This window comes from Mastomys coucha, unplaced genomic scaffold, assembly GCF_008632895.1.
Source record: "Mastomys coucha isolate ucsf_1 unplaced genomic scaffold, UCSF_Mcou_1 pScaffold8, whole genome shotgun sequence".
Lineage (NCBI taxonomy): Eukaryota > Metazoa > Chordata > Mammalia > Rodentia > Muridae > Mastomys > Mastomys coucha.
In genome coordinates this window covers 815653-828674 of record NW_022196914.1, presented here as the reverse complement: position 1 = coordinate 828674, position 13022 = coordinate 815653, and the positions used below count along the sequence as shown (strand labels likewise).

General features: G+C 41.8%; 1 protein-coding gene across 1 annotated transcript in view; it reads right to left on the bottom strand.

The window, feature by feature from the left end:
- Oxct1 (3-oxoacid CoA-transferase 1) overlaps positions 1–13022 on the bottom strand; it is a 133999-nt gene that overhangs the window by 50780 nt on the left and 70197 nt on the right. Inside the window, exons 8-13 of the mRNA XM_031360532.1 lie at positions 12551–12658; positions 11365–11479; positions 9610–9704; positions 7305–7353; positions 893–965; positions 217–292 (exon numbers count right to left, since the gene is read on the bottom strand). Coding sequence (XP_031216392.1) covers positions 217–292; positions 893–965; positions 7305–7353; positions 9610–9704; positions 11365–11479; positions 12551–12658 — 516 coding nt within the window. The remainder of the gene's footprint in view (positions 1–216; positions 293–892; positions 966–7304; positions 7354–9609; positions 9705–11364; positions 11480–12550; positions 12659–13022) is intronic.

The window sequence follows — 13022 nt, the reverse complement described above, 5'->3', positions numbered from 1 at the left end:
GCACTTAGGAAGCTGAAGCCAAGCTATGAATTCAGGGCCAGCCTGGACTACAGATTAAGACCTTGTCTCGTCAAAATTGATTCTACCAAGAAATGAATACATTTATTCATTATTTTTGATGATTATATTGTACACTCCCAGCAATTTGAGGGTTTTTCTGAATGTTGTGAAAATATTCTGACCCAACATCGTTCAGAAGGAAGAAGGTCTACTTACAGGGATCATCCAGTTGGCCAGGTCGCCATACTTGGAAACCTGCATGGCTCCTAACATCGTTAGATTGACATGTCCCCTGGGAAAGAAACAAGAGTTGGAGAGCAAACTTCCCAAGCTTTATATCTCCTTTGCATTTAAAGCATCAGCAATTAAAATAATCTTATGGCCTGAAGTGCATCTGTTTCCCCACTCCCTACAATTGATTTCTAAATAGATCAGCTCTAAGCTGGTACAAAGAAATAACCATTAAGAGTTCTTTTTAAAAAAAAAAATTATAGCCTATACCGTCTCCAGAAACAAACTAAACACAGGTGTGCACAGTGAAGTTTGTTTCCTTTAGTGAGGGAGTGTAACTTGTTTCAAAGACAAACAGCGGCTGCAACACGAGCCCACAGTTTGAAGAACTGTTGGGAATATCTTATAATGCTATTTCAATCAAGCTGGCACAAAGATGCAAACTCCATGCAGGGGGTCTTTTCAAAGTACTGAGGTGGATATTTCCATGCCCAAACCGCAGTGGGAATCATTTCACAGCTTTTTTGCAGCTGAACAAACCGTGGTCGTTTAATGGGACTGTGGGAAATGGGACTGCGCCTCAGAGGCTTGCTCACAGGCTCAGGGGATGAGTCAGCCCACTCCACCCCATGTGAATGCGAGGAGCTCCGTTATTACATACCCTCTAATCATGGCGAATGATTCATCGCTGGAGAAGAAAGAGGCTCCTGGGAGAACAGTAACTGTTTCCTTTCCTGAAGGCACACACAAGAGAAAGAAGGGGAACAGGGAAGGAACTATTAGATTTCTGAGATTATGACGATCGACAGAGAGGTCTGCACTGCGTCTGCTTTGAAAGACTCTACAACGCAACCGAAATGCATTTGCCTGTGAGGTAGCAACTGGCCACCCTGAGAAGAGGTGTATTTTGCCACTGACACTGTCTGGCTTTGTCCCTGAAAAGTGATAAGAACCAGCATTTATGGGATTACTGTTTGAAAATTCTCTACAGGCAAAGTACCCTCTGGGATCCACAGGATGCCCTTCAGTGTTGCAGTTTTAGACACTGATGACTTGCAGTTAATGGCTAAAGCATGCTGAGGATCTAACATGCAACACAGTGGCTACAAGCACCAGTACCACAGTGCACATTTGAAATTGCTTCTGAAAGGAGACCTCAGATGGCAGCTGTGGAGCTAGGAATGGTCATTAACTTGTTTATGTCAACCAGTCATTTCACTACATAGACACACATCAAATCAACACATCAAATGTTAAACATTGAATATATGCTTACTTTAACTTGCCAACCATGTTGGCTAGCTCTGTGTCAGCTTGGCATAAGCTAGAATCACTGGAAAGGAGGAAGCCTTAATTGAGACAATGCCTCCATAAGATATGGCTGTACACAGCCTGTAGGCATGTTCTTATTAGTAATAGATGGGGAGGGCCCAGCCCTTTGAGGGTGGTACCATCCCTGAGTTGGTGGTGCTGAGCAAGCCATGAGAAAGAAGTAAGCAGCACACCTCCTTGGCCTGAGCATCAGATCCTGCCTCCAGGTTCCTGGCCTGCTTGAGACCCTGTCCTGACTTCCTTTAATGATGAATAGTGATACAGAAGTATAAGTCAAATAAACCCTTTCCTCCCTAAGTTGCATTAGTCATGATATTTTATCACAGCAATAGTAACCCTAAGACGCCAACTATACCTTAATAATTCTGGGGAGAAAAATCTAAAATAAAAATATGTGAACAATATAGAAAGGATCTACCTAACTCCTTATTATCATTAAGCCTGACCCTTGCTCCTTACATTCCAGCACATACACACACCCATCTTTTTCTCAAGCTCCTATAAGCTGTGAGTTTCTTTCCAATCACCTACATTTATGAAGTCAGAGGATACCGCTGAACACATTTAATACTAATTTCCTAGACACTTTCTTGGAGAGACTTCTAAAAATTATACATTGTTATAAAAGTTCAGAGCTTGGGAGAAAAAAAAAAACTGCACGTTTGGCTGGGTGTGGCAGCACATACCTATAATCCAGAACTCAGGGGGCTGAGGTGGAAGGATCACCAAAGTCTATATAGCAAATCCTAGGCTAGCTAGGATTGTAGAATGAGACCCTTAGCCATCCTGTTTGCACACTAGCTACAAGACCAGTGCCTTAGCCACATCCCAAGCTGCCTGCCTTGTGTGATCTACTTTCTCTCTGCTCCAGGGTTTCAGAACATCATATGGCCTCCACTGGAAAAGAGCTTAAATGCCATCTGACTGAAGTAAATCTGCTGTCAGAACACTCCATGCTCTCCTCCGATGGTAAGGTAGCCAAGGAGAAGAAGCTACAGTTGAGAGGTCAGAGAATACAGGGACAGCTCCGCAGATGCATCAGGGCCAGAAGAGGTCTGGCCATCCCTAGCTGTGCACCACAGCCACGCCGCCTACTTCTCAAGGACTGCTGAAAGCTAATGCTTTCGTCGATATCCCCCACTTCAGCTCAAGTATGGGAAAAAAGTAAGCCTATTTATATCATACTGAAATATTTATTGCCTGGGGGGGGGGAGTTTGTTTCTAAATAATGGAAACATTTTCTCCTCTTCCAAAGTACCATAGAACTGAAATGCTTGGGGGAACACTTTTCTGACGTGGTTAGAAGTGGCTTTTAGACAGCACGTAAGACTCAGGATTAAGTGAGATAATGCATGTGAAGTCCTCATTCAGAGCCTGGCACAGAGCTGTATGTAGCCCCACAACATCAACTATCATGATTATCACTATTACTGCTCTCTCCGAGCCACTTAGAAAATGAGGCAGAGCTGCTGCCCCTCCAGAGATAACTGCCTACGACCAACAACTGGCTTACAAAGTCAGGCTCCTAGCCAGCCTGCAAGGGCCCTAAGCTTTGGCACACACACAACACAGCCAGACCTCATCCAAATACAGCTTCCCCATCTAGCACAATCAGATCCTTGCCAGTTGTGTGAGGTGGAGGGTCACGGAGGAAAAGTGTAGAGGGCATGAAAGAGACATAAACATACTACGTCTTTGTTTTCTGAGTAGCAAATCACAATGGCATCCAAAAGGGATTTTCCACTGATGATGATGGGGGTGAGGGTGTTCACAACTGTTATCATTAGAATTATTAAAATTGGCATTACTATTAGTAGTACCACTGTTAGTATTTTATAGGAAGTTCCTGAGATGAATGAGGAGCATTCTGGCTTGCTAAAAGCTATACAAAGCATAGTTTTATTTAAAAGCCCTGAAAACAACTCTCATGGGAAAGGACCCAGGCCCCTTCTAAGGCAGTCTTATAAATTACTCTATTCTGAAACAAACTTAACTACCCACATTCATTTATTTATACTGACAATTTTGAGTATATGTATGTTCATGTGTCTTCTAAAGCACGGTTATACTCTTTTAAAGTAGCTACTTACATGCATTTTTATTTATGTTATTTATTTGTGTGTGTGTGCGTGTGTGTGTGTGGCCAGAGTACAATTCTCAGGACTCATTTCTCTCCTGCCATCCTGTGGGACCCAGGTATTGGACTCTGGTCAGGCCTGTACCTAAACATCTCTTCCCATGAGCCACTTCACTAGCTTGACCTTTATTCATTTATAATTGCTGTAATCATGCCAACAGGCTATCCAATCCAAAGGTCATCCCTAAAATATATACCAGCAGTATTATTCAGACTAAGCAGGTCACATTATAGACTTAGGAATACACACACACACACACACACTCACACACCTATTAAAGAAAGAGAGGTAGAGAATGTGAAATAGAGCAAGGTAAAGTATACAGTCTTACTTCTAAGGCTCTGGGAACACTGCAGAGGAGTGGGCAGAAAGAATGTAAAAGCAGGAAGACAGGAAGGAGGGCTGCGAAAATAAATCCTATAGATAAGACACGGCCATTGTAATCACGAGCTGGAAGCAACTGAACGTCCCTATACTGATAAGCATGGCTTTGCCAACGATCAGGTATGGATGGGGAGGGGATAACAGAGCCCAACCCTCATTACTGAGCAATTTGCTACTGATCGATTCAGGAAGAGAGGGAGTCACCGCTTTCATTTGTGTACCCACTGATGCCTCTACCAGGCTCCAATGGATACTTCCAATCTAAAGGTCATACATACGACCCTGATTAAATAAATATATCATAAAACAAAATTGAAAGTCCTGAGTCTGGGGGAAGGGGAGCAGTGGAAGCGGATGATAGGGATGAGAGAGAGATGAGAGAGAGTATGAGAAGAGAGTAATAGAATGCACTAATGCACATTCAGAAATAAATAACCAACCCGTTTCCATGTGCACATCTAAATCTTCCCACTTTGTCAGGAGACTCCATTCACTTTATCCCCGCTTAGTCTTTTAGTTCACAATTCAATAGTGCAGAGTAAATAACTACTGTGAGCACTGAACAAAGCTGTAAACAAAATTCAACTACCCTGTGCTATTGGTTCTCAAAGATAAATACACATCAGACTCCCACGGAGGGCTTCTACATACGTAGACTGCCCCCTCCTCCAACTCGCCCAGTTTCCAATTCAGGACATGGGTAGTAGGAGCTGAGATCTAACAGTCGTGGGTCATGCTGCCACTGTGGAGCTGGAGACTTGAAGAACTGCTACCCTAAGGGGGAAAAGGAGCTCATAGTACAGCAAAAGAGAGAAATAGTTATAAGGCAAAATGATGAGAGAAAGACACTCAATGTATTGTAGACTCGGGGGAAGAAACATTCTTGTCCTGTGGGAGGAATGGAGGAGGCAAAATGAGCCAAATGTGAAGAGTTGCTATAAGATATTCTGATGAGTGTAGAGATGGTGACAAAAGGAAGGGAAGACTCATGAACACACAGTAAGTGCAAAGGCTACAGGAATAAAGGAGTGATCCTAAGCAGAGAGAGCCCGATAGACATTCAGTGTAGAGCTTTGCCTGTACTTCAGTATACAGACCTGTGAGACTCCAGAAGTGGCAAAGCCCTCAAAAGAAGGGTGAACTTTGGGGGAGGCTGTTCTAGTTGTCACAAGATGTTTGGTAGCGTCCTTAGCCTCTCTCTACCTGCTAGATGTCAGTAGTGCTTGCTCCCAGATGTACCAGTCAAAATAATATTTCCAGATGGTGTCAAATGTTCCCAAGAGCCTTTTGAAAATGGCCAGTGTAGAACTTACACAGTCCACAAGAGATACAAGATGATTGTTTCTAAGGCAGCTCCCATGGATGGTATGACATTAAGAGCATTACTTGTGTATTAGACAAGAACAGCATGTATAGGGAAGCATGCAGTTAACGTAGGTTGTACCAGATTCCCATAGCACCTACAGGCTACCATCTGCGCCTCTCTAAAGCCAGCTTTTCAGCAGGTGTAACTCAGTGTCTGACAGAGCCATGGAGCAAGAGCAAGACGTTGGGAGCTCAGGCTCTGAGGACTCTCCCTTGGGCACTTTAGGATTACAGTAGTATTTCAGAACTGAAAAAGGGTGTTCGATGCCCCAGTGTAGGGGAATGCCAGGGCGGGAGGTTGGGAGTGGGAGGGTGGTGGAGCACCCACACAGAGCCAGGGGGAGGGAGGATAGGGTAGAGGTTTTCTGAAGGGGAGACCTGGAAAGGAGAAAACATTTGAAATGTAAATAAAGAAAATATCCAAGAAAAAACAAACAAACAAACTGGTAGCTCCATTGGGATAGAGCTACTTGGAAACTTTATAATGTAGGAAGCCCTCCAGTTCAACAAAGTGACAGAAAAGAGTAGCTGCTTTACCAAGGGAAATGGAGTTTACAAGGGCAAAGCTGAAGGTTTCGGGAATGGAGTTGCTCATTTTTGCAAATAACCAACTAGCATAATAAATTAGTCAGAGCAAGCAGCAAATATTTTTACAGATCAGTGAGCTCCTGCTAAAGGGTATGGTAAAATTCAAGTACAGCATTGGTTAAATGTCATCCCATTATCACACCAAGCCTTTCAGAGTTGTGCTGTGTTAGCTAATTCAGATACTCAACTCAAATGTGCATAACTTCCAAAAATCCAGAGCATCAGACATCAGTTTGACAGCTGGCCTTTATGTTCAGCTCACATTACTTCTGAGAGTTACACACACTATTTCTGAGTGCAAAGTAAGAACAATACTTCTGTGGGGGCAGAATTAACAAAGAAGCCACTGAAAATCCTCCTAGGACAGAAATTAACTTCTTAAGAGCAGCTCCATTCCAAGGATGAGCCAAAGGCCAATGGAAAATCCATGTTACCTCAGGCATCATGACAGTTGCCAAAGGCCTGACCTGCTCACTCTCTAGGTTGCTAATATACTTCATGTCCCTGTCAAATAACAGGCTGATAACAAAAGGCAAAGCATGTGACTCCATGAGCAGAGGCAAACACAGTGTTAGAGTCCCCATGTCTTCAGTTCACATCCTCTGCATGAACTCAGTGGCCTGGTATAGACTTAGGCAACCTCCTCTGCAGAGGACCCTCTCATGTTAAAAAATACAGAATGGTATACACTGCCTCCACTCAAAACCCCAGTACACCAGCCAAGTACTGTGCATCCACTCCCACTTTCTATCCACAGAAGCCTGACCCATTTCCACTTGGGTTTGGCCAAGGAGGGCCCAAGCAGGAGAACCAGAGGATATCTTCAGTCCACCAAGGTCACTGTAATTTGGTGGTCATTTTGAACCAAATGCCACACTTTCTGGTGGGTGGTTCTTTCTTGCCACTACCCTTTAAGAATAAAGGGGAATAACTCCCTGCAGGACTTCCTCATCATTTCTGAGTTTCCGTCATACTGTCCAAACGCTTATAAATTGCCTATCGCTGAACTCATCTCAATAACACCATGTAACAGTGTGTTCTCTGTTTACAAGGTTCTGCCATTAAAATGGCACCTACACTTCCTCCTTTACCACAGCTGAGACAGGATGAGAGTGACCACAAACACTAGAAGGATCACTTCCCTCCTTGTTTTAAATACGATGAATTCTTTCCAAGAAAGACAAAGAACTGGATCAAATTGTTGCTGGTATTTGACATAGAACTAGCAAAAGAAAATAGTGAGAAAAAAAAATGAAGTGAATTTACCTGCATTGATGAGATCTGCATCAGCTTCGTCTTTTAGTGGGTATGGGCCCTGTCAAACACAGCAGAGCACACATTCAGTGAGTGACAGGAGCACATATCCCCCAGTCTCATACTAAAACTGTTTAAATACCTTCCCTGAAGATCTGGAAAGTTAACATTCATGTGTGGGGGTGGAGGGGGTGGGCGGATGTGGGGGTGGGGTGTGTGTGTCCAAATCCATTCTGTTTGTTTTCTAAACAAGGAGAGAAGGTTGGTGTGGAGTTGGAATTGTAGACAGATGGGGAGGATTCAGAAGGTGCTATCTCTAATTAACCAGCCACAAAGAAAAAATTGGGTTTTTCATTGGTTGGTTGGTTGGTTGGTTGGGTGGGTGGGTGGGTGGGTGGGTGGATGGTTTTGTGGTTTTTAAGATAGGATTTCTCTGTATAACAGACCTGGTTGTCCTAAAAGTGGCTCTGTAGACTAGGCTAGCCTGGAACTCACAGAGATCTGCCTCCCAAGTGCAAGGATTAAAGCAGTGTGCCACCACTGCCCCATGGAAAAGTTAGCTTTCTCCAACAGAGTCTAACTGGGTTTCAAACAGCCTTAAGGAAAGGCCTCATTCCCAGCAGTAGCTGGTCAACAAAAAATGAACCCAATGGTATTTTTGGATGGTTTTGTCTTATAATGCTTTGCATGTTTTGTTTTGTTTTAACCTTACAGGTCTTTGATATTATGGTTCTGATTTTGTTTTCATGGCATTTCTCTCTCTGTCTCTGTCTCTGTCTCTCTGTCTCTCTGTCTCTCTCTTTCTCTCTTTCTCTCTGTGTTTGTCTGTGTGTGTGTGTGTGTGTGTGTGTATGTGTGTACATCTGTATGTGTTTCTTGTGCTTTTTCTTTGTTCTCTTTTCCTGTTTGTTTGTTTTTTTTATCCTATTCTGGTTTGGGTATTTTTGTTTATCTGTTTGTTTTATTTTTTTAGTTGCCTGCTTGCTCTCCTTTGTTTTTAAGTCCTTTCTGTTTCCTAATGAGAAAAGGTGGGTGTGGATTTGTGTGGGTGGAGGGATAGGAAGAACCCAGGAAGACTTGTGGGAAGAAGAAGTTGTGATTTGCATAATGTGTATTAAAAACTCTATTTGCAATAAAAATTTAAATTATTTTAAGATACATATGTTGTGTGAAATTTTTTTCAATAAATAATAACAAAATAATTTTGTGTTTTAAGCTTGTGATCTTTGTTGGATTTCATTGTTAACTGTCTTGGCCCACACAAAGCCTGTGGGTCATAAGTAGAACCTACCTACAACCCTTTCCAGGAGGACAGTGAGTGGCACCTACATATGTGTTCTTCGGCTACACAGAATTGGAACAGCAGTTCTTTTGTTTTGGTAAACAACACGTTGGAGGTCTGAATTTGGAATTCTAATTTTACCTCTCATATCTATACATGGGCATCCTTATGTTCCCGGTGCTCAGTTCTTCTCAATAGGATATTTAAAATATACAGTTGCATATATGTGTATATATGAATGCATGCACATGCACACGTGTCTATATGCATGTTTTTGTGGTGATCAAAATGAGGTCTTTACATGTTATACACATGTTTTCTGCTGTACTTGAGCTAATTTCATATTCCTTTTTATAAAGTAACTCTAATGACTTGAATGGAGTCAAGAACTTTTATATTATAATATATACCAACAAAAAGAGAGAAAGGGGAAAAGAAAGGATAAAAGAGTTAAGAATGAGTGAATACGGCAGTGGTGGTGAATGCCTTTAATCCCAGTACTTGGAAGGCATAGGCAGAAGGATTTCTGAGTTCGAGGCCAGCCTGGTCTACAGAGTTATACAGAGAAACCCTATATGGGAAAACCAAAAAAGAATGAATGAACACTGGCTATAACTTTTGAATTACTCCCAAAAGTGAAACTAAAAGCTATCTTATAAATAAACTGAATTATGCTCAATGTTTTAGGCTTCTGCACATTTCTATCTGAATATCCAATGTAGATAATTCACAGAACCTTACTTTTTCTCTGTCTTCAAAATGAAAAGGCTGAACACTCTAGACAACCTCAGAGGTTCCTCAAAAAGTAGCAGCCTTTGACATCAATAGGAACCTGCTTCTATCCATACACACATTTTTATGTCTCTAGAAGTGGCCATGAAATGGCTCAGTCGATCAGTATTTACTATGTACCTGTGGTCATCACACATATTGTCCCTACAGGATATATATTCTACTGAGAAGTAATAAAAGACTGGACAAGTACAATGAGGAAGCAGCAGCTATCCGTAAAGAGAAGTCTAACTGCTGACTTACCAAGCCCAAGACTCCATTCTCACTTTGAAGATGAACAGTCATGCTGGGACTGATGAAGTTGCTGGCCAGAAGAGGTATCCCTATACCCAGGTTAGCTGGAGGAGAGATGTTAAGGTGTAACGCCGCAGAGGCAGGGACTGTGCTCTGAGTCTTTGCATGTACAAACCAGATCAAGAGTCTTCTTTAGAGGGAATTGTTAGGAATGTAATAACTGAATAAATGTTCTAAACACTCTGCACACTCGGAGACAATTCTCAAAAAAAAATTCTAATTAGTCCCCATGCTTTATCACAAAGATCAAAGGTGTGGCTTCAGAAGACAACCAAGGTCATTTTAGCAATAATGTAAGTCAGACTTTATTTTTATTTTATTTGTGTTCAACAAATTGGATTCACACATATTTATGACTGATATTGCTGAGCATGGTTTGGCCTTTGTTAAAAAAACTATTTCCACTATACAAAGCCCTCACTAAGAAGAAAGGTGATTTAAAATTCAAAAAAAAAGCCACACCAATATTATTTTTAAGTTTAAAGAAAAAAATTCTGGTCAGACCAAACTGTCGCTGTTTTGATGGCTGTCGTATGACTGAGATATCATCAGGAGAGAGAAGAGGATGCTCTTCAGTCCAGGCTGCCTCCCTCCCTTGCCTATGCATACAGTGGATGCTGGCTAACATGATACTATCTCCCCCAAGGGAATTCTGAGCACAGCACAGATGCAAACTGTACAACTGAGGAACTGAAAGGCTTAGAGGTAAAGATGGGAGGAGTATAAAATTATCTCAGTCAAGATGACTGGAGAAATGACTGCAACTCACGGGAAACAGGAGCTCATAGATGAACAGGTTGTAGTTCTGTCTGTCCTAGGTCTGTAAGTACAGCTTCACAGGAGCCAAAAGTCCTTAAACATTTGTCTCGTCATACACCATGTGTACTGTTTGCATTATAGTCCACTCTCTAGTATACTGAAAATTAGCAAAATGGTGCATGATCTCACTATTAACTGCATTCAAACTTCAGATACTAACTGTACTAAATCCTGTCTGTTCTGGTGATTTTTGCCAGAGATGTATGAGTCATTCATGGAGTACTTTTACAAAATATCAGATAAAAGAGTGTATTCATAGGATCTTAACCAAAGAAAGCAGAGGTTTGTTAAGAAGTTGGATTTTTATGGCTCATTAAGTGATCATATGTCAGAATACCAAGAAAATAAATAATATTGATTACAACCATGATTCTGAGATTTGAAGCCCCCATCTCGAGTAATAGCTCCTTCTCAAAACTTCTAGCTAAATGCCAAACTACAGCAATGCAATGCAAACTCAGCGGTTACTAAGTATATTTTAGTTGTCATTAAGCAAGCAAGCAGATCACAAATAAAAAACATCTTGCTACACCTGGATTACATATCCTATCCTGTAAAGTTTGACTATTTTTTTTCCTTTTTTTTTTTCTGGCCCCCAATCCCTCCATCCCCACTTGCTCCATCCACATTCGCTCCAGCCTTATTTATTTATTTTATGTATATGAGTACATCATTGCTCTCTTCAGACACCAGAAGAGGGCATCGGATCCTATTACAGATGGTTGTGAGCCACCATGTGGTTGCTGTGAAATGAACCCAGGACCTCAGTCGATGTTCTTGTTATTGTGAACTAGACAAGAATCATTACTCAGAAGTCTAAGAGCACGTTGAGCATGGAAAACCAAGGAGTGTATGTTTGGTGGGGCTCAGGCTGACAAAGGATACCATACATGCCATCCTCAAACTCAAGAGCAGCTCTCTTGATGATCCGCTCCCTGACATCTTCTCCGGGCTTACCAGATTTAGTTTTTCCATCTCCTTCCTTTCGGAGTGACAAACGCTTTAAAGTAAGCAGAAACAATGTATCCGTGGTTATGATATGCTTTCAACTTTAGCATTGCTTGAATATAAAAATTTACAGGGGAAAGAAAATAGCACTCATTACCGGTAGGAAGCAAGCCCTACAATATATAAGGGAGCATTTTTAAGAAGAATACATGGAGGATGTGTCATGACAGAAATCTTTCTTTAGGAAGTAAATGGAGCAGGTTAGATTTGTTTGAAGAGGAAGAGAGAGCTGACTGCACTGAGCAGCAAACAGTGGGGAAAGCCATCGACCCTGGACGCGTGTGCCTCCCAGGGCTGTGGGGATGCGCTTGCTCTGTTACTGCTGCCCGCTGCCCCTTTCCACTTGCAGTGTCTAGACTGGCTTTGCTGTGTAGACATCGCAGGAATCATGGAAACAGGACTGTCTGCACTACTAAAGCTCCTTGAAGCAGACTGGTCTGTTTGTAACTCTCCTACCCTAGCTCTCAGGGTTCCCCACAGCAATCTGGGAAGGCACATTGTCTTTCACGCTGACTCCTAATATCCCCACTATGTACCTATTGTGGTCCTAACCCCTAAAAACTTTTGACTCTTAACATCAACTGAGACCTGGTAGGTCAGTCATTGTGGAAAAGCCCCAGTCTTCCTATAACTCAACTCCTGGACACCTTCACACCCATCATCTGCCCATAGCTCAAAGCTAGTTAAAAAATTATATTCTTCCTGTGTTCCATACAAGCACAAAACTATTTCAAGGCAGGTATTTATGAGGAAGCACTGAGACTCCAGAGGGGTGAAGCCACTCAAGGTTGATTATTCATCTCAGCCCTCTAAGACAACTATCCAAACTCAAGGATCAAAAACTGCAAGCATTACAGAATCCTGGCAGATATTATGGCCTACAAAATCATAAGACATGGAGACTGTTAACCTAGGCAGATACACAGTCATTTCCTTTCTGATGGGCTCATCAGGAGCTCCTACCTAAGACCCAGAGTGAGACTGCTCAGCTCCAACCTTCTATCACCTGGAATGGCCTGGTAACCAGGTTTATGTGGACTGGCAATAAAGCTCTGGAAATTACCTCAATTCTCTTCTCATATTTCTCTCCCTTTATTAGGCGGTGCACATAAATCTTTGGAATGTGGATATCTTCTGGGGCAAATGAGCCAATGTCTACAATTTCTTCAACCTAGAGTAAAAGAAAAAAATGTTAAGTGAGACAGTGAAAGTTTAAAATAAATGTTTATGTTTCTAAAAATGAAACACATATAAATTCATGTCCAGCTTGCAAATATGGTATAAATAATAAGCATACACATATCTATATAAGTACATGCAACACATATCAGACTTTTTAGTTCCACAACCAAGAAGAAACCAAAATCCATCTATTTATCTGAATCCAAAATTCAGGACGTAAAGCGCCAAAACTTAGTCTTTTCCGAGAGAACTTTGGTTAGAAATTCATCAAATGCGTCAGGGCAGCTGCTTGGACTTTTGTAAATTGCAGCTCATCAATGCAAAGCTCAAAAGCACACTCCTTAAATTAATGA